We start from the raw sequence: 22547 nt of genomic DNA, 5'->3' as shown, positions 1-22547 counted from the left end.
CTGTCTGTGCAGGACACAGAAGGAGATCTGGGAGGGGGAAGGGAGGGAAATGCACTGTATGGGCAGTGTATTGGGGCACTTCACTGCAATATTCACAATGGCCACTGGGTGTCACTATAGCTGTCAGTTTTGTAATAGAAGCCCAAAAAATAGCGGCTGAAAATGAAAGTAGCCCAAAAAACCGCAACCCGCAACCAGCTAATATTTCCCGCGGAACAGGGTCTCAAAATAGCCCAAGTGGGCGAGAAACTAGCGGACCTGGCAACACTGATTTAGATGCTGCCTCCTTCCCTGGGATAAGTTTTGTCTCTCTCTCTTGAGTCACCTCCTCACACCTTGCTCCCAGCAGGCTGACTGACACCGTTCTGCTCCTGTGACCTTTTCGTTCCTCTCCCTCAGCCCTTGGCCTGAGCATTTCACATGCTCCTATTACAGCAACAGAGGCTTCTGGGAGTTGCAGTCTATCTGCTGCTGCTCTGTTATTGGTTCATTCCCAGCAACACACACATCGTCCATGCCTGTATCTCTCCCTGCTATTTTATTGTTAAGACAGGTGACATGTACACAATGCAAAAACCTGCTTTATACAAAAATCAAATATTACATATTATACAAGGGTGAAAAAAATCACAAATTCAATACAAAATTTCTAATATTCAAATTTTTCCCCACTTTTCCCCACTATTATGATTTTCTCCCTCTGTTTTGGTGGCTTCTGGTGTTTCTCCCTCCTCCATATTATCCATGTCCTCCAGGTCAGTGCAACAAAATCATTTAAGGTGGGGATCCTCAATATCCCCAAAACTCTCCAGTTTGCTTTTGCCTCTGGCCTTTTTCCCACCCTGCCCCGACTCCTGTTCCCACCCTGCCCTGGCTCCTGTTCCCACCCTGCCCCGTCTCCTGTTCCCACCCTGCCCCGGCTCCTGTTCCCACCCTGCCCCAGCTCCTGTTCCCACCCTGCCCCGGCTCCTGTTCCCACCCTGCCCCGTCTCCTGTTCCCACCCTGCCCCGGCTCCTGTTCCCACCCTGCCCCGGCTCCTGTTCCCACCCTGCCCCGGCTCCTGTTCCCACCCTGCCCTGGCTCCTGTTCCCACCCTGCCCTGGCTCCTGTCCCCACCCTGCCCTGGCTCCTGTACCCACCCTGCCCTTGCTCCTGTTCCCACCCTGCCCTAGTTAGCTCCTGCTCACACCCTGTCCCTGTTGGCTCCAGCTCCCTCTAGTGCTCAGAGGGTGACTGACTCTTGGGTGCGTGGGTGACAGACACGTGGGTGGGTGACTGACACTTGGGTGGGGGGTGACTGACTGACTGACACTTGGGTGGGTGGGTGAGTGACTGACACTTGGGTGGGTGGGTGAGTGACTGACACTTGGGTGGGTGGGTGACACTAGAGTGAGTGGGTGACTCACTGAGACTTGGGTGGGTGGTTGAGTGCCTGACACTTGGGTGAGTGACTGACACTTGGGTGGGTGAGTCCGGACTGGCACTTGGGTGGGTGACACTTGGGTGAGTGACTGACACTTGGGTGTGTGAGTCAGGACAGGCACTTGGGTGGGTGACACTTGGGTGAGTGACTGACACTTGGGTGGGTGGGTGACACTTGGGTGGTGGGTGACACTTGGGTGATTGGCTGACATTTTTTGACTATGACTCACTGTGGGTTGGTGTCTTTATTCATTCACATTACACACACACACACACACACACACACACACACACACACACACACACACACACACACACACACACACACACACACACACACACACACACACACTCTCTCTCTCTCACACTCAGACACTCTCACATACTCTCCCACACTCTCTCATACACTCTCACACACAATCTCACACACAATCTGACACTCACACACTCACACTCTCTCAGACACTCTCATACACACACTGTCAGACACTCTCTCAGACATTCTCATACACACACTCTCAGACACACACACACACACACACACACACACACACACACACACACACACACACACACACACACACACACACACACACACACACACACACACACACACACACACACACACACACACACACACACACACACACACACACTCTCACATACACTCTCACATACACTCTCACATACACTCTCACATACACTCTCACTCTCTCACACACTCTCTCAGACACTTTCTCTCTCACACACACTCACACATACACTCACACATACACTCACACATACACTCACACATACACTCTCTCATACACACACACACACACACACTCAGACACTTTTACACACTCTCTCAGACACTTTCTCAGACAAATAAACAAAATATTCAGTGCGCAGCTGCTAATATCTACTGTGTAGTTAACCCAATAAAACACCACCTGGTGAAGTGAATAAACAAATATATAAGCAACCTCTATATAATTGGCGTCTGCAGCTGAAGTAATAGGGGTAGAGGAACCCCTAAAGCAACTGAAAAAAAAGAACAAAAGCGCAAACGCACATAGTGAAGTATGCAAAGTAAATATATATATATTTTAGGGTAAGATATCTGCGTACATCAGATTAAAAGGTTACCAGCAATTCATGTACATAGACATGGGTGAGTAAAGGTGGTACATCTGCCGCCAACCATCTGGGGATTTTCTTTACTGCATCAAGGCACACCCCACAGCTGAAGAAAGGCCTCCGTTTACGTCCGTCTTTGGGTTGAAGGAGTCTTGAATAGAACCTTGCTTAGGGGAGGCTTCGTTCTGCTCTCCCCGGCTCCTTATTCGGCGCCGTCAGCGATGGAGGTTAGCAGCTTCTCGGGCAAGCTGTTACCTCAAATGTCCCGTATTTCCTATGTGTTCGGCCGCAAAGTGAAGACGGCCGTAAAGTGTGGATGTTTTACCGCACTGTTCACAATCGCGGGTAAATGTCTATAGGAATCGGCTCCACGTAGTAACAGAAGAGTCAGCTAGTACACAGATCAGTTATAAAAGTGATAATTCGGGCTAAAATTTATCCAACGCGTTTCGAAGCGCAAGCTTCTTCATCAGGGATATGACACTCTCTCAGACACTTTCTCAGACACTCTCACATACAATCTCACCTACACACAGGGGTCCATTGGAGCAAGGGGGGGCCATCAGAGCAAGGGGGGGCCATCAGAGCAAGGGGGGCCATCGGAGCAAGGGGGGGTAATCGGAGCAGGGGGGGGAAATTGGAGCAGGGGGGGAAATCGGAACAGGGGGGCATGGAGCAAGGGGGAAGCAATGGAGGCATGGATCAGTACTGACCACTAGCTCCATGCAGGAAAAGGCGGGCCTCGCTTTGGAAGCTCGTATAAAGCTTGCTGCGGTCCAAAACAAAATCCTGGCAGCATGCCGACACACGCCAGCAAATCAGGAGGAGAGGGGGGTTTAAGAGAAGCACGCGCTGACTGGCGGATTGAGAGCACGCAAAATCTTGTCACCTCGGGGTGACTGGGCGACGGGATTTATCGAGGGGCATGGGCGTCTGGGCCCCCTGAATTATGGGGCCCGGGACGCCAAGACCAGCAGACCCCCCCTGGTGGCATCCCTGCTCTCACATGACTCTGGAGATCTATTTACAGTACCTCATTACTTGGTAACAAAGATGAGGGCTGTATAACTATATGGGTGTCATCCACTACAGGGGTCTCCTCCGCTGAGGCCGTCTCACTGTCCTGAGGGCATTATTATGCGCTGCCTCAGGACACTTTTTAAAAGAATGACCCTATCCCCCACACAAATTACATATCACAACATTATGACAGACAAAACGATTATGCCCCAGAACCTCAAACTGACTGCAGCTACTTTTGTCTCTGCCTGCACTTAAATGTCTGTTGGATCCACACTTAAAGCAAAGTCTGGGCTGGCCACTGTGGAAACAGACCCCACGGTTGTAATCCACAATACTTGGAATTTGGGCACGCTAAAAGACAGTGAATAAGTCAGTGTCCTGAACGGGTCCGGACAGAAGGTCAGTGTGTGTGTGTGTGTGTGTGTGTGTGTGTATAAGTGGGAGAGTTGATTGTGTGTGTGTATGTGTATGTGTGTAAGAGGGAGAGTGTGTGCACTTGCGCAAGGGGGAGAGTGAGGGGGAGAAGGAGCTAAGGAGAGTGAGGGGGAAGAGAGAAGGGAGCGACAGGAGGGGGGAGAGACGGGGCACATGGGGGGCAGAGAGATGGGGCGGCAGAGAGATGGGGCAACGCGAGGACGAGAGACAGTGGGCGAGGGTTGGGATTCCCCAGAATTTCAAAATCGAATTCTGGGGTTCCCTACCCAATACAAGGTTGAAAAACACTGGAATAAGTATATACAATCAGTGACAATATGTGTGAATTATTTTTATGGATTACGCACACTCAGCCTTTTTCTTCAGTTTAATAAATTGTTTTTAAACCTTTTTGGCTGGTGAGTTTCCCTATTTTTTGTTTGGAGCGGCAGTCACCTCAATCTATTTTTGCATTACCTATCTGATCGATTGGAAAAGATGCCTTCAGACGACCATTGGAGGATCTGTGCAGCAAAAATCAGCGCTTCGTACACACAGCGTCAGCAGGACGGTGATTTCTTGTGAGTAGTGGCTATTCCACACCAGGTATACCGGGGACTTAGAGTTTTAGTCTGTGAGTTTTATCTATGTGTGGCATTTACTAGCCCACCTAAGTTACAGTAATATACTCATTTGTACTTAATTAATTCAACCCTCTTGCTCTTCATTACTTTTGCATATTTCATAGCTGCACCAATTAGCCTCCCAACCCGGTTTTTGCTCTGGTTATTATACTTTATATTTGTTAAAATTCTGTGGTCGTTTGTCCCCCTCAAGCCTGTATTCAATTTTCCTTGTTGCATTACTCTGTATAATAACAGGTACATATGCTGCATTGGGGACAAATAAAATCATACCACACATTGCATGGGTAAGAGGTGCCAGAGACAGATAACAGTTTAGCCCGTGAAAACAGATATTAGACTGTCAAATTAGGTGAAAGCGTGCAAGTGAAGAGCACGGATGCAGCCGTGAAGATGGCGTATGTCTAAGTATTCGGGAAATTAAGTTGTGAGTGTTTATATATTGAATCAAGATTTTAAACGCCTTTTTAGAGCAGGGATTTATCTAAACCGTCAACCTAGCAGCTGATTTATGACGGGTGTGGGCTTATGTGGTTTTCAATGGGAGAATAATATAGGTATATAGGGCTTGCCCTGAAGTTATGAAATCAGAATTTAACATAGGTGTGTTTGCGATCAAATACGTGAATTTTCATCTTCCTACGCCAGTGACCTCTCTGGGAGTTAAACCTATGACATGGTAATGTACTGTATGGAGTTTTCTGTTTTCTCCTGTTATTTTAAGAAATGTTTCTGCATTTACTGTAATTGTATGTTCTTGTAATCCTTTTTCTGTAATCTAAGCACTGTTATATATATATATATATATATATATATATATATATATATATATATATATATATATATATATATATATATATATGTGTATATGTGTGTGTATATTTTTTTTTTAACAAATCTTTAAAAAGTTATACTTGGAGCTCTGAATGAACTGTTGCACGCTGTGTAGAGAATAATTAAAATTTTATGAAATATTTTGCTACAACAGATTTTGTGTGTTAGGTGCATAGTTTTTTCTATAATAAAAAGGGACCTGAGACGCTGCTAGATGTACTGTATATTAATCAAAAGTAGAAAAAGAGGCACTCCACTGGTCTTCTAAAGATTATAAACTGGAAGACCAGTGGAGTGCCTCTTTTTCTACTTCTATTACACTGGTGGCTATTACAGCCAGTGGGACCATTGTTCCTGTGCATCCATGGCGATTTGTTGTGTGGTATCGTGAGTGCCCCTATTTTGGACTATAGATGTATACTAGCTGATATACTCGGCGTTGCCCTTGAGTTAAATTTCCTGCTCCCTCCTCTCCCCCTATTTCTGTCCTCCCCCTCTTTCTCCGTTCCCGCCCCCTCAGAGGGAGGGACAGTGGACAGGAGGGGGGGGACAGTGGACAGGAGGGGGGGGACAGTGGACAGGAGGGGGGGGACAGTGGACAGGAGGGGGGGGGACAGTGGACAGGAGGGGGGGGCGGGGACAGTGGACAGGAGGGGGGGGGACAGTGGACAGGAGGGGGGTGGTGGGGAAAGTGGACAGGAGGGGGGTGGTGGGGAAAGTGGACAGGAGGGGGGGTGGACAGTGGACAGGAGGGGGGTGGGGACAGAGGACAGGAGGGGGGGAGGGGACAGTGGACAGGATGGGTGTGGGGACAGTGGACAGGAGGGGGGGGGGGACAGTGGACAGGAGGGGGGGACAGTGTACAGGAGGGGTGGACACAGTGTCACACACACACACACACACACACACACACACACACACACACACACACACACACACACACACACACACACACACACACACACACACACACACACACACACACACTGTCAGACACACACAGTGTCACACACTTACAAACAGTGAGACACACACACACACACAGTGTCACACACACACACACAGTGTCACACACACACACACACACACAGTGTCACACACACAAACAGTGAGACACACACACACACACACATAGTGACACACACACACAAACAGTGAGACACACACACACAGAGGTCTCAGTCCCGTGCGGCGCTCAGCGGCGGCTTTCTCGAGCGCAGACACCGCCCCCCCGCACAGTGCTCAGCGGCGGCTTTCTCGGGTGCAGGCCCCCCCCGCAGTTCCGTGTCGTGCGCTGTACCCCCCACCCTCCTCCGCCGCCATCCACAACGTACACCGGCAGAGGCAGGAGGAGGAGGTGAGAGTGCGGCGGGAACAGATGCCATGCAGCGAGAGCAGAGCCAGGCAGAGGAACAAGAGGCGGGCCCGAGCCGCTCCATTCTTCCGACCCTCACCGAAAAGCGGCCATGTGAAGGAGGAGGCCGCAGGGGGTGAGCGGGACAGAAGGGAGCGGCAGAGCCTGGTGGTGCGGGTGATGGGGGGAGCCGACAGGGAGGTGAGCTGGGGGGGGTGATGGGTGGGGGGGGGGGTGTTTAGGGTGGGGAGGTGAGCTGGGTGAAGAGGACAGTGGCCGGGTGCTTGTGCGTGTGTGTGTGTGGCAGTTGGGTGATGTCATAGCCATAGAGCCACGCAGGCCAATGAGAGGCCTGCGGGGCGGGGGCAGGGATATGGAGCAATCTGATTGGCCACATCGACAACCCCAAAACTTTCAGATTTATATATTAAGATTAATTACATATTTTGCATACTTCTTGGGGGGTGGCAGCGGATAGACATGATTGCAATTGAGTAAGGGGTTAATATTAACTAATTGAAAGTTCCTTCCGGAGGAGAAAGGTGAGTTGGCTAGGATAGCCGCGTGAATTAGCCTTGGTTGCATTATCTAAATCACATGCTCACTTGTGTGCTGTTTGTGACAGATGGTATATGGGTACAGATTGAGGGGAGATATTGTTCAAGGTATTGTTGTGAGGGTGAAAAGTGGGCCAGCTAGAGTGCTGTGTTTTAACCCTTGTCACGTATGCAGGTCACGTGCCCACAGGTGTGCCATACATGACAAGAGGATATTATTTTCCACTAGTATTTAGGCTGCTTGAATACCCTACGGCTGTACCTATTTAGCATGTATTGTGCCTTTTGTACCTATTTCTGCAAGTATGTAGTTGAACCTCCGAATTTTCAGACAATGAAAGTAGCTGGGAGCTTGATGACTGATCTCCGAGTGATCACCTGGTTAGGAAGTTGCAGAGTCTCTTTAACTGAACCACATGTTTTGATCCAAGCAAAGCATTATGGGGGTGCAACTTTGTGAAATAGAGCAGTGATTGCCAGTCTTTGCTTCCGAAAGTGTTCTACGTCGATCCATCATCTTCTCCCAACCAATTTTCCAGTTGTCTGATCATTATCATTAGCATTATTACGCAATGATTTGTCTTTATCTTTTTTTTGATACATGTTTTCCTCCTCTCTCCAGGTATTTAATGACCCAATACATGGCCAAATCGAGCTGCACCCCCTCCTTGTCCGCATTATTGATACTCCCCAGTTCCAGCGGCTGCGATATATTAAACAGCTTGGAGGAACCGATTATGTTTTTCCAGGAGCTACTAACAATAGATTTGAGCACTCCATTGGGTATGAAAATCTTTATTCGTACATTTTGTAACACATACTGTAGGACAGCATAGAAAATGGTCTCAGGCACCATTTGCTAATTTAAAGGTGCAATCTCACGGTAGCCAGTTGGGAAACTAGCTTTTTGTAAGGAAGTTACCAGTTTAATTGGCTTCTCTAATTATGCTGATAGCAAATAATTGGCTGTTTTTTATTTTAGTTTTTACAAGCCTAATTTCTTAAGGGGCTCTGAATGGAAACGTGTTTGCCAGTCAAGTGCTTTCTTTACTATGGGACAACCTTGTCCTTATCAAAGAGCAATCGAACAATTTAACCCCCATTGCAACAGAACTTATGTAATTAACAACTCCTTGGTATGTCTGAGTAGAATAGTCAAGCCCCTCCCTTAATTATTAGTCAATTGAATCTGTTAAGTCAATCTTGGCTGTGCAACATCTTAAGTGTCACATACAGTATAAAGTGTCTGTAGAGTTAATATTGGAGTTAGAATTGGAGGTGAAGACTGCAAAAACTGGACTCTGCACTTCAACAGCAACTCTGCAACTGTGAGAACTTGACTTCCTAAATGCTCTGATAATTTATACTCTTCCTATCCTCCAATACCTGGGAAGTCTCCCCTCCTGCATCTCACTATGCCCTCCCTATTGCCTTTTCTGTTTACTGTTTCCTCACGCCTTTGTAAACATTTCTGTTCTCTCCAACTTTACCACTCCCCTCCTATACACATTTCTTCATCTCTCCTACACACACACACACACACACACACACACACACACACACACACACACACACACACACACACACACACACACACACACACACACACACACACACACACACACACACACACACACACACACACACACACACACACACACACACACACGTATCATAGTTACCCATCCATTAACCAATAAAGGAGACCGCATACAGCAAGGAGTAATCCAAAAGTGATGTATTCAAAACACACTGTTACACGAATGCCAACGTTTCGGTCCCACAGGGAGACCTTCCTCAGGGCTGTGCAACCATCAACTGTAAGTGACCTACCTATGTACCCCACCATAAGTGCACATAAATCACATACACCAATCACCAACACCCAATCCATGTCGCAATGCATCTCACCTGGTAATCTCCCAGCTCCAACCAATCTGCTGCATGTAATACATGTTTATCACTCCCCCAACACAGGGGATTCAATTGTCCACTCAGAACGGGGCGTTCTGACGTCACTGTCTGGAGTCTAGTGCCGACAGACGCCGTGCATACCCTGCTGCGCACGCGCTAGCAGGAGTGCTGAGAGCCGAGAAGCCAATAGGGCAGACTCCACTGTGTACTGTCTCCGATCACAGTGAGCGTCAGAGAGTGCCCTGGCAACCACGGACGCCAGCTAACAGCATTGCGCATGCGCATTAGCACTAATAGGCCACTAGGGACAGCACTGCGTGAGCCAGCATAGCCAGGAGACGTGGAGGGAAAAAAAAGGATATTAAAGCAACTAAGGCAGCTAGATCCAAAGGCAGGAGTCTAATACACAATAAAAAACGTAAGAAACATAAAGAGACTAGTATCCTACAGAAGGGTTTATCCTTTGTGCCCACCCACACACAGGATGCATTTAAATGGGAGGTAGACATGTACAGACTACACAGACATCTTAAACTGAAGGATTTCTTTTCGAAGAGCGGCACGTCTGATCCATCTAGTGGCATCAACATAAACCCTTTTAAACCGAAGAGCAAATTCGATCCTCATTCGACCAATCCAAACATTGCCACCTTTACGAACTTGCTCACCAAAGACACTCGCAATGTTTTGAACAATCAAAAGACCAGTTTTCATAATATATCCAAGGATGAACGAACAGCACTCAAAGCCTTACGTAATAATTGAGAGATCATTGTGAGGGCTGCGGATAAGGGCGGTGGGATTGTTGTCCTTAATTATCTCTATTACAAGTAAGAGATTGAGCAACAGCTCTCAGTGGAACAACACTATAGACCAGGCCTGCCCAACTCGTAAAGTGAGAAGGGCCGAACTGCTCCAAGGAAGAAAAAAATTGGGCCGCACGGGTTAAATCATCATCATCATCATCCTCATATCTCCCCCAGAACCCCTCACTATCAACCTTTACGATACTCCCCATCTATCTCTCATACTCCCATCTCTCCCCCTCACCCACACAATACCCCCCTCCACATCAAACACACAATACCCCCCTCCACATCAAACACACAATACCCCCCTCCACATCAAACACACAATACCCCCTCCACATCAAACACACAATACCCCCTCCACATCCCCCCAGCCCATTCCATGTCTGCAGCCCCCCCAAGTCAGCATCCCCCCCACAAGTCAGCATCCCCCCATGTCTCTCTTCTCTCAATGACACTCTCTCCCCCTCCCCTAAATGACACTCTCTCCCCATCCCCTCAATATGACACACTCTCCCCCTCCCCTCAATATGACACACTCTCCCCCTCCCCTCAATATGACACACTCTCCCCCTCCCCTCAATATGACACACTCTCCCCCTCCCCTCAATATGACACACTCTCCCCTCCCCTCAATATGACACTCGCCCCCCCTCTCAATATGACACTCTCTCTCCCTCCCCTCAATATGACACTCTCTCTCTCCCTCCCCTCAATACGACACTCTCCCCCTCCCCTAAATATGACACGCTCTCCCTCTCCCCTCAATATGACATTCTCTCCCCCTCCCCTCAATATGACACTCTTTCCCCCTCCCCTCAATATGACACACTCTCCCCCTCCCTTCAATATGACACTCTCTCCCCCTCCTCTCAATATGACACACTCTCCCCCTCCCCTCAATATGACACTCTTTCCCCCTCCCCTCAATATGACACACTCTCCCCCTCCCCTCAATATGACACTCTCTCCCCCTCCCCTCAATATGACACACTCTCCCCCTCCTCTCAATATGACACTCTTTCCCTCTCCCCTCAATATGACACTCTCTCACCCCCTGCAACTCACATCACACCCTCCCCCTGCAACTCACATCACTCTCCCCCCTGCACCTCACATCACTTTCCCCCCATGCCCCTCACATGTCAGCAGCCCACCCCCCGTTACATGTCAGCAGCCCACCCCCCGTTACATGTCAGCAGCCCACCCCCCCTCACATGTCAGCAGCCCCCCCTCACATGTCAGCAGCCCCCCTCACATGTCAGCAAACCCCCCTCACATGTCAGCAGCCAGCCCACCCCTCACATGTCAGCAGCCCATCCCCCCTCACATGTCAGCAGCCCAGCCCCCCCTCACATGTCTGCAGCCCACCATCCCCACCAGCCCGTTTTTCACACCCGCCCACCCACCAGCCCGTTTTTCACACCCACCCCCCAACCAGCCTGTTTTTCACACCCACCCCCCCACCAGCCCGTTTTTCACACCCCCCCCCCAACAGCCCGTTTTACACACACACACCCCCCCCTCTCTTAGATCAGCACATCCTCTCTCCCCGGTACTAAGCCCCGCCCCCGGCATGCTCTGACCTCCCCGGCATCCTGCTATTGAAAAAAAAAATACTCACGGCTGCCGCATCCTCCTCATGCTGCTGCCCCCGCGCACCGCAAAACCTGGGGGCGGAGCGGGAGGGGAGGGGGCTGGGGGGATGAATCGCCGCCATTTTTTTAAACTTTTTTTTTTAACTTTTTTATTTTTTAAATTTATTTATTTAATTAACTGGCGCCCGGCCGGAGTCATCGCGGGCCGCACAGAGAGGCCAGGCGGGCCGCATGTTGTGCAGGCCTGCTATAGACGATTACCTGGCGACCCAACTGCAGCATACAAAAGAGAGATTGATGGCATCATCCAAATTGGACTTAACAACACTTGGATTTCAGAGGAAACAATCAAATTCCTGACTCAAGACTATCCGGTGATGCCAGGGCTATACTCCCTCCCCAAGATACACAAAAACAGTGTGACGCCTCCAGGTAGACCAATCTTCTCAGCTCGGGGGTCCTTATGTCACCCCCTCTCACAATTTGTGGATTTTTACATGGCCACTAGTAGCTAAGATGGGATCATACATGAAAGATACAACTGACTTTATCAAACAGATCAGTGATCTCCCCATGGATCCCACAGACCGCCTCCTCATCACATTGGATGTATCCAGTCTTTACACCAACATTCCCCACATTGATGGTTTGGAATCAGTTTGTATGAAATTTGAAGAATTTGGTGTACAGCAAGGTCCACCTGTGGAATTCCTTATGCTACTGATAGAGGTTATTCTGCATAAAAACTTTTTTAGATTCGAGAAATACCACTATCTACAGCTTACCGGGACCGCCATGGGTTCAAACATGGCGCCGTCCTATGCAAATCTATTTATGGACCTATATGAGTGTACACACATTATTCATGATGAGACCTATGGACAGCACATTGTGAAATACCTTCGCTACATCGACGATGTGTTCATGTTGTGGGCTGGCAGTGAGGAGGAGTTGCTGGCATTTGTGACGGCTCTGAACGGGATTCCATCCACAATACGGTTTACCCTTAACTACAACATCAACGAAATCGCTTTTTTGGACACTGTAGTATACAAATCTGATGGCATGTTAGCCACAAAGCTCTATCGGAAAACCACCGACAAGAACTCATTATTATGTGCAACTAGCCATCACTCACTACCTCTGAAGGGTCTTCCCTATTCACAGCTCTTAAGAGTGAAGCGGATCACCACCGATCCAGATGAGACACAGAGGGCACTCATACAGATGGCTGCACATTTTCGAGAGAGAGGCTATGATGCTCAAGATATCCGTTATGCGTTGCAGAAGGTTGCACTAGTTGATAGGAGTGCTTTATTGACACCAGCACCCCCTGGACAGGTTACTGACCGAATGAACATCATCAGCACTTTCACCACAGCGTCTAATGGGTATTCGTAACAATTGGCGCATCCTTGAGAACGATGAGAGAGTGGGCATATATACCAAGGAACCTCTATTGTTCTGCTTTCGACGTGGGCCTAATATTGGGGACATGGTCACTGGCTCAGATCCTATAGACAAATATGCTACCTCCAAAACCTGGTTGGCTAAAAAAACCCGGGTCTTATTGCTACCACGGTTGCACAAACTGCCAGTTTATGCATCTAGGATCGAGTTATAATCATCCACACACTGGCAGGTCCATTAAACTCAAACAAGCGCTTAATTGTGAATCCAAATTTGTGATTTACTACATCAAATGCAAGTGTGGACTCCTGTACATTGGCAAGACCGTAAGAATGCTTAAAGAAAGAATGGTGATGCATCGTACGACAATCAGAAAAGCCATAGCGGGTGGGCCTGATGACATGGAGCTGTAATGCCTTCCGGTCGCTAGACATTTTAAAGAAGCGAGACATTCCCTGGCCACACTTAGGTGTATGCCTATACTCCAGGTCCCGACACCTGTACGGGGAGGGGACAGGGGCAAAACCTTGTTACAACAAGAGGCCAGACTCATTTTTGAGCTACGGATGGTGGCACCTGGTGGCCTCAATGAGGAGGTAAAATTGGGGTGCTTTCTGTGATACAGGCCCTCTGCCTACTTTGCCTCCCTTGCATGTGCATGTTTTCGTTTTCCAACATCTTGTTCTATAATCAGTGATCAAATATGTTTTCCATAGCTGCACTTTATTTGCACACCCTCACTTTCACTGTAGTGTTTGTTTGTTCAGCAACAATGCATTGGCTCCCCTGGTTTTTATGTTTCTTACGTTTTTTATTGTGTATTAGACATCTCCTGCCTTTAGCTCTAGCTGCCTTAGTTGCTTTAATATCCTTTTTTTCCCCTCCACGTCTCCTGGCTATGCTGGCTCATGCAGTGCTGTCCCTAGTGGCCTATTAGTGCTAATGTGCATGCGCAATGCTGTTAGCTGGCGTCCGTGGTTGCCAGGGCACTCTCTGACGCTCACTGTGATCGGACAGTACACAGTGGAGTCTGCCCTATTGGCTTCTCGGCTCTCAGCACTCCTGCTCGCGCGTGCGCAGCAGGGTATGCACGGCATCTGTCGGCACTAGATGCCAGACAGTGACGTCAGAACAGCCCGTTCTCCGTGGACAATTGAATCCCCTGTGTTGGGGGAGTGATAAACATGTATTACATGCAGCAGATTGGTTGGAGCTGGGAGATTACCAGGTGAGATGCATTGCGACATGGATTGGGTGTTGGTGATTGGTGTATGTGATTTATGTGCACTTATGGTGGGGTATATAGGTGGGTCACTTACAGTTGATGGTTGCACGGCCCTGAGGAAGGTCTCCCTGTGGGACCGTAACGTTGGCATTCATGTAACAGTGTGTTTTGAATACATCACTTTTGGATTACTCCTTGCTGTATGCTGTCTCCTTTATTGGTTAATGGACGGGTAACTATGCTGTTTATCTCTATGGGACAGGCATCTGCCTTATGCTTTGTATCAGTGTTGTGACTGGCTCTGTCTAATATATATATATATATCCCTTGTCTCCCCCCACCCCTCTGGGTGAAGGACTGCATTACTGTCTTAGTGTGGTGCGGAGGCATACCTGCTGGTTCAGGAGTGCTGAGGATCCGTGATAGTAAGGGGCAACAGGACAGGCTTTTGGTGGTCTGTGGGTTCTTTGCTCATTGGTTTAGCACCACCAGCTGTGATGGGCTCCTAGGATGCATAATGTCAGCTCCCACTTCAACCCTCCTTGTTCCTCCTGCCCAGGAACTGACACCCAGGCAGAGGTATAGTGAACAGATAGCTTTATTGGACATACTGCAGCAGCTCTTCATACAGCATAGTTGTTGAGGTCCAAAGTCCCAGGACTTCTGGATGGTGCTTGTCCCGATAGTATGGGGCCTTGAGTCTAGATGGTCCTCAGGCCTTCAGGCCTGAGGTGGGCCAGCTCATCCGCACAATGGGAGAGTCTGACAGCCCATGCTCTCTCCTCGGCAGGCAGAGCAAGACTACTCTAACTTTGCTACTCTCACTTCAAAGTCTCTGGAAGGGGCGGGCTCATGGACTGTACTTATCTCTGATAGGCAGTACACAGGCCATGAGTCACCACCTTACTACCTTCACTTACAAGTGCAGCAAAAGGGGGTCACTGGCCCATAGATTAACCTGTTACTGCCTGGAGCTAACAGGACTTACATAACAGATATACTATGTGGGAAAGAGAGGTATTATGGGACATACCATGTTACATATATATATATATATATATATATATACAGTGCTTGACAAATCACCCAAAAATGTAGTCGCCGAACCAAAAAATGTACTCGCCACCTAGTCCCGCCCCCAACCCCGCCGCTAGTCCCGCCCCCAACCCCGCTTTAAAATAAAATATATAAATAAAATAAATTTAATAAATTCCTAGTAAGAGCAACATTCATTTTTGACATAAGTTTATTTATTGTATTACATTATACCACAATTAGTCCTTGTTACGTGTGTGTGTGTGTGTGTAAATGTCAGATCTAGAAATAAAAGCCAGGTGTGAATGACTAGTTTCCTGAACCTCTTAACCAGTGTCTGGATGACCCCGCTTCACAATATCTAAAGCAGCAATCCCGCCTGGTATCTTACCTGATCCGCAGTCCCTCAATGTCCAGGTACCCTCATTCCCGCAATGGTATACATTGGAGGGGATGTGTTCCCTACCTGTCTTCTGGGTTAGGGGGGATTCCAATGTCTTCCGGGTGAAGCTTGAGTCAGATCTGTAAGAAAGCAGTATAGGTTACTTCGGTGTAGTGTAGGGCAGTTAAGATATATAGGTATATAAGAGATCCAGATCCAGAGTGTCAGACAGACAGCGTGTGGGTGAGAGAGTGTGAGACAGCAGAGTGTGGGTGAGAGACACAGAGTGTGGGTGAGAGACACAGAGTGTGGGTGAGAGACACAGAGAGAGGGTGAGAGACACAGAGAGAGGGTGAGAGACACAGAGAGAGGGTGAGAGACACAGAGAGAGGGTGAGAGACACAGAGAGAGGGTGAGAGACACAGAGAGAGGGTGAGAGACACAGAGAGAGGGTGAGTGAGACAGAGAGAGGGTGAGAGAGACAGAGAGAGGGTTAGAGAGACAGAGAGAGGGTGAGAGACAGAGATAGGGTGAGAGGCAGAGAGGCAGAGAGGGTGAGAGGCAGAGAGGGGGTGATTGGGTGGGGTGACGGGGTGACTGGGTGGGGTGACGGGGTGATTGGGTGGGGTGACGAGGTGATTGAGTAGTGTGACGGGGTGACTGTGACGGGGTGATTGGTTGAGGTGACGGGGTGACAGGGTGATTGGTTGGGGTGATGGGGTGACTTGGTGATTGGTTGAGGCGACGGGGTGACTGGGTGATTGGTTGAGGTGACGGGGTGACTGGGTGATTGGTTGAGGTGACGGGGTGACGGGGTGACTGGGTGTTTGGGAGACTGTGACGGGGGGACTAGCTGATTGGGTGACTGTGGTGGGGTGGGTGACTGACTGGGTGGGTGACTGGGTGGGTGACTGTGACTGGGTGAGGGTGACAGGGTGACTGTGACAGGGGAGGGTGACAGGGTAACTGTGAAAGGGGAGGGTGACTGTGACAGGGTGACAAAGTGACTGTGACAGGGGAGGGTGACAGGGTGACAGTGACAAAGTGACTGTGACAGGGGAGGGTGACAGGGTGACTGTGACAGGGGAGGGTGACAGGGTGACTGTGACAGGGAGGGTAATTTATAGTGAAAGAGTTACCGGCGCCTAAAAGGTCCATTAAATAAATGTCAATCAGACAAAATCCAAACCATTCAGTGAAGAGTCCCAAAAAATGTCCTTAGGTGAACAGGCAGTGAAGGCGTGAATAGACGACTCTCACCAAACAGCAGTGCAATATGTGAAAAAAGAGAGAAATAAATTATGGTGCAGTACGCCAATAAATGTTGACATAAAAACATACAAGACTAACAACACACAACAGACATGACACACAGATACAACAACACTAGCAAGGCTAAAGACTTAACACAAAGCTATTTATTAACAACAACTAATGCTGGGTTCCGGAGGATGCAGTGATTGGCATCGATGTCCAGAGGGGTAAAAGTGAAACCCTACTTACAGGACAATAGATGTATACAGGCAGTACAGATTGGAATCGCACCGATGCTCCTTAGAGATGGTAACCGGAGCACCTTTCCAAGCGTTCCCTCGTGTTGGGGGTAGATGGTGAGTCGCACGAAAGGCGGAACTTACCATCTCTAAGGAGCATCGGTGCGATTCCAATCTGTACTGCCTGTATACATCTATTGTCCTGTAAGTAGGGTTTCACTTTTACCCCTCTGGACATCGATGCCAATCACTGCATCCTCCGGAACCCAGCATTAGTTGTTGTTAATAAATAGCTTTGTGTTAAGTCTTTAGCCTTGCTAGTGTTGTTGTATCTGTGTGTCATGTCTGTTGTGTGTTGTTAGTCTTGTATGTTTTTATGTCAACATTTATTGGCGTACTGCACCATAATTTGTTTCTCTCTTTTTTCACATATTGCACTGCTGTTTGGTGAGAGTCGTCTATTCACGCCTTCACTGCCTGTTCACCTAAGGACATTTTTTGGGACTCTTCACTGAATGGTTTGGATTTTGTCTGATTGACATTTATTTAATGGACCTTTTAGGCGCCGGTAACTCTTTCTCTATATGTTCTATTGTCTGACTGTACTGTCAGCATTTGCCAGGCTGCCAGTTTTTTATTTATTTTGTATATTCAAACACACATTTATATTATTATTTTTTAGCGCTGTTTTACACCGTCTTTTTTGTCGAGGGAGGGTAACTTGACTGACAGGGGAGGGTGACAGAGTGACTGTGACAGGGAGGGTGACTGTGACAGGGGAGGGTGACAGGGTGACTGTGACAGGGGAGGGTGACAGGGTGACTGTGACAGGGGAGGGTGACAGGGTGACTGTGACAGGGGAGGGTGACTGTGACAGGGAGGGTGACAAGGTGACTGTGACAGGGAGGGTAACTTGACTGTGACAGGGGAGGGTGACAGGGTGACTGTGACAGGGAGGGTGACTGTGACAGGGGAGGGTGACAGGGTGACTGTGACAGGGGAGGGTGACAGGGTGACTGTGACAGGGGAGGGTGACTGTGACAGGGAGGGTGACAAGGTGACTGTGACAGTGAGGGTGACTGACAGGGAGGGTAACTTGACTGTGACAGGGGAGGGTGACAGGGTGACTGTGACAGGGGAGGGTGACTGTGACAGGGAGGGTGACAGGGTGACTGTGACAGGGAGGGTGACTGACAGGGAGGGTAACTTGACTGTGACAGGGGAGGGTGATAGGGTGACTGTGACAGGGAGGGTAACTTGACTGAGATAGGGGAGGGTGACTGGGTGACTGACTGGGGGTGTCCTACACACCCACACACACACTACATGATGCAGCTATGGATGAGGGGGGGGAAGGCAGGCGATCCGAGCAGGCAGCTCCCCGCTGCCCCCTGTACCCACCGTGTGCTAACCACGACCGCCACTGCCTCGCTCCCCCCTCCCTGTGACAGCCACTGCCCCGTTACCCCCCCACGGCCATCTCCCGCGCCGGCATCCCGCTCGCCCCCGCGCCAGGCGAGGGAGCTTCGGGAGGCAAAGGACTGCATTGCCCACTCCCGAGGGAAGAAACATCACCAGCACACCTCCCGGCTCGGGCGGGCAGATGCCAAAAGATGGAGGAGCGGGAAGCCGCACTCGCGCCCCCTCCCCTACACACACAAATCTAAGTGTTGGTGCCGGTGGCCGCATGGGACACGCCAGGGGGGCCGCATGCGGGACCGCACAGGACACGCCAAGGGGGCCGCATGGGGGACCGCACGGGACACGCCAGGGGGTCCGCATGGGGGACCGCACGGGACACGCCAGGGGGGCCGCACAGGACACGCCAGGGGGGCTGCAGAGGATATGCCAGCGGGCCGCACGGGGGGGGGGGGCAAGAAAGGACCGCAAGGGGGGGGCAAGAAAGGACCGCAAGGGGGGGGCAAGAAAGGACCGCAAGGGGGGACGCACGCGCTGGAGGCAGGGAATAACAGAATACATACCTTTTCCTGAATTGAAAAGGAAGGGCAGGTTCAATTCCCAGCCTGGCTGCTGTGGGGGGGGGAAATAAAAAATCCTGGCAGCACGTCGTCGCGTCACACCAATCAGGAAGAGGGCAGCGGGAGCAGGGGAGGAAACATACCCGCACTACTACCTCCCGCCCTGTCCGGGCAGCGGGAGCAGGGGGGGAGGAGAAGAGAAACAGTGTATTTAAATTGAATTTCATTCCCCACACCTCCAACTTCTGTCCAAAATCCTCCATGACCGGATCAGTGCAGGAGCTGACACAATTGTATTGTATTGTATATCTTTATTTATATAGCGCCATTAATGTACATAGCGCTTCACAGCAGTAATACATGTGGTAATCGAATAAATAACAGATAATATAAATAACAGATCATGGGAATAAGTGCTTTAGACATAAAAGTAACATTAAGGAAGAGGAGTCCCTGCTCCGAGGAGCTTACAGTCTAATTGGTAGGTAGGGAGAACGTACAGAGACAGTAGGAGGGAGTTCTGGTAAGTGCGTCTGCAGGGGGTCAAGCTTTATGTATCATTTATACAGGAGGATATTCAGTATAGAGGAGGAGCAGACGCAACAGACGCACACACACACCCCTCCCTCACCCATGCAGAGAAGGAAGGGCAGTTTGAAGTCCTGGCAGCTCCATCCCGCGTCACAGCCAATCAGCTAGAGGGATTATTTATTTAAAAAAAAATTCCGAGCAGGGTTTTTTTTTTTTTTTTTTGCAGAGCAGGGGAAATGTTACTGGCCACGAGCCAATTTCCGATCGCAAAGTTATGGTGAGTAAAAAAAGTGACAAAAACCCTCCACAGGAAAGCAAATATGCAAATACAACTGTATGCTCATCTGCATGTCTTAGGCAGGTCTGCAACCCCGCCTTTCCCCATTATCACCCAGCATACAGCACTTCCACTGCAGCAAGGGATTCTGGGAAATGACATGCAAATGAGCACACAGTGTCACTTTTTGCCTCAAAAACCATTTTTAACATGGTTACTATATATATATAGTGTTGGGGTTTGAGCTTACTGGGAAAGTGTGTGTTAATTCATTTTGTAACTTTTTTGCCATTCAGGGATACTCCATTTTTAGGAGAGATAGGTCAAAGAGAGGAGGAGGGGTGTTATTCTATATTGCAGACACATTACAATTTACACTGTTAAATTGCCCCCCCAAGACCAACCTATTTTGAAATCCTAGTTGGCAGAATCTGCCTCCCCTTTTCTAAGCCCATCTTGCTAGCTGGCATCTACCGCCCCCTAAAGCCCCTCTACAATCTCTGACTGATATCACCCAGTTTCTTGGCTCCATTTCCTCTCTGAATGAGAAGAGTGAGCTGCTAGTTCTTGGGGATTTCAACTTCAATTGGCTTGACCTTACAAACCACAAAATCTACACACAAATTAAATCGCTTAACCTATCGCAACTCATTTCCCAACCCACACGGACAAACCTGAAATCGCACAACCATTCTTTGCTTGACTGGATACTCTCCTCAAATCCCAGCAGAATCCAATCCTCTGGCATCCTTCCTGACATTTTCAGTTACCATGCAATAATGTACTGTGTAAGGAAAATTAAACCGCCCCAATCAAGCCCTAAAGTTCTCCTCACTAGAACATTCAGGAACTTTAACCCACAACAGTTTCTGGATGACCTTACCAACTGCCCTTGGCACAGAATCGATTTAATTCCTGACCCTGATTCTGCGCTCGACTATTTCCAATCCGAGTTCTTAAAACTCTGTGATACCCATGCTCCACTACGCAGAATAAGGATACGGGGTGCCCACCTTCCATGGGTTACAACTGACCTTATAGCACTCTACCAGTTCAGGGATGCCTTGTGGAAAAGCCACAAAGTAACTGGCACTACCAAGGATCTCAATCACTACAGATGCCTGCGGAACATGTGCACAAAGCAAACAAGGCATGCAAAAGCACAATATTGCTCTGAAAATCTCCGCCAGAATAAATCAAACCCAGCTAACTTCTGGAAGGTTATCAACAACATATTCCAGCCTTCTAACCATCAACAGTCAAGTAACATCACTAAGGGCGATATTACTCTGACAAACCCCACCGACATTGCAAATGCATTCCATGATTACTTTGTGGGGTGTGCTACTAACTTATTAGCGAAACGCAGCCCAAACTACAAACCTGAATCTCATCCTGGGAGTACCCCTATAGCCCCACCCCCTCCCAACACTGCCCACAAATTTCAATTTGGCCCAGTATCTGAAGAGGAGATTACACAAGCGCTTCTCAAATTAAAACTAAGCAGCCAATGTGGACCTGACTTACTACAATCTAGGTTCCTAAGACTTGGTGCCCCAGCAATTGCCAAACCAATTGCTTCCATAGTCAACTCTATCCTGTCTGCAGGCCATATACCTAATACCTGGAAAGCTGCCAGAGTTGTCCCAATCTTCAAAAGTGGGGACAAAAACACTGTCTCAAACTACAGGCCAATCTCCCTTCTCCCAATCCTATCCAAAGTCATGGAAAAATGTGTCCACTCCCAATTAAGCGATTACTATAACAAGACAAATTTCCCTAGCCAATTCCAATCTGGCTTTCGCCCCAAACACTCTACCGTAACTACCCTGCTAAAAGTTTGCAATGAAATCCAGTGTGGAATGGAACGGGGTCAACTCACTGGTGCAGTATTCCTAGATTTTGCAAAGGCTTTTGATACTTTTGATCATGCTATCCTGCTTAACAAACTCCAGAGCTCTGGAATAGGGAAGCATGCTTTAAACTGGTTTCAGTCCTACCTACTGTATCAGGTAGATCCCAACATGTGTCCATCTCAGGCTCTAACTCCAACCCCCTGGATATCACCTGTGGCGTCCCGCAAGGCTCTGTTCTGGGGCCCCTACTCTTCTCAGTGTTCATCAATGATCTCCCCACAGCTTGTCAGGAAGCCTCAATACACATGTATGCAGATGATACAATCCTATATGCACACAGCCATAGCCTCTCTGACCTTCAACACATACTTCAGTCTGACTTTTTGAGACTCGAAAACTGGATTTCCCAAAACAAACTGTTTTTAAACACTGACAAGACTGTAACAATGGTATGTGGGACCAAGACTAAATTTTGAAAGCTTCCAGCGACTGAGCTCCACATTAGAACCAACACCACCCTAACTCCTGTTACTAGTTTTAAATACCTGGGCATATGGCTTGACTCCCACTTAACATTCGGGATGCACATTGATACCCTGACAACCAAGACCTATGCCAAACTAGGGGTACTTTACAGGAACAAATTCTCCTTAAGTCTCCTGGTCAG

At 48.8% G+C, this 22547-nt stretch overlaps 1 protein-coding gene across 3 annotated transcripts in view; it reads left to right on the top strand.

The window, feature by feature from the left end:
- LOC142466888 (deoxynucleoside triphosphate triphosphohydrolase SAMHD1-like) overlaps positions 1–22547 on the top strand; it is a 349482-nt gene that overhangs the window by 85255 nt on the left and 241680 nt on the right. For 2 of the 3 annotated variants that reach the window (XM_075572472.1, XM_075572471.1), the window contains exon 4: positions 7994–8154. In XM_075572472.1, the coding sequence (XP_075428587.1) occupies positions 7994–8154 (161 nt within the window). Of the gene's footprint in view, positions 1–7993; positions 8155–14150; positions 14331–22547 lie in introns of those variants that run through there. The other variant, XM_075572473.1, reaches the window with a different exon arrangement.

The sequence above is a fragment of the Ascaphus truei genome, chromosome 15, assembly GCF_040206685.1.
Source record: "Ascaphus truei isolate aAscTru1 chromosome 15, aAscTru1.hap1, whole genome shotgun sequence".
Classification (NCBI taxonomy): domain Eukaryota; kingdom Metazoa; phylum Chordata; class Amphibia; order Anura; family Ascaphidae; genus Ascaphus; species Ascaphus truei.
The sequence above is the reverse complement of the archived record's forward strand: the minus strand, read 5'-3'. Positions and strand labels throughout refer to the sequence as shown.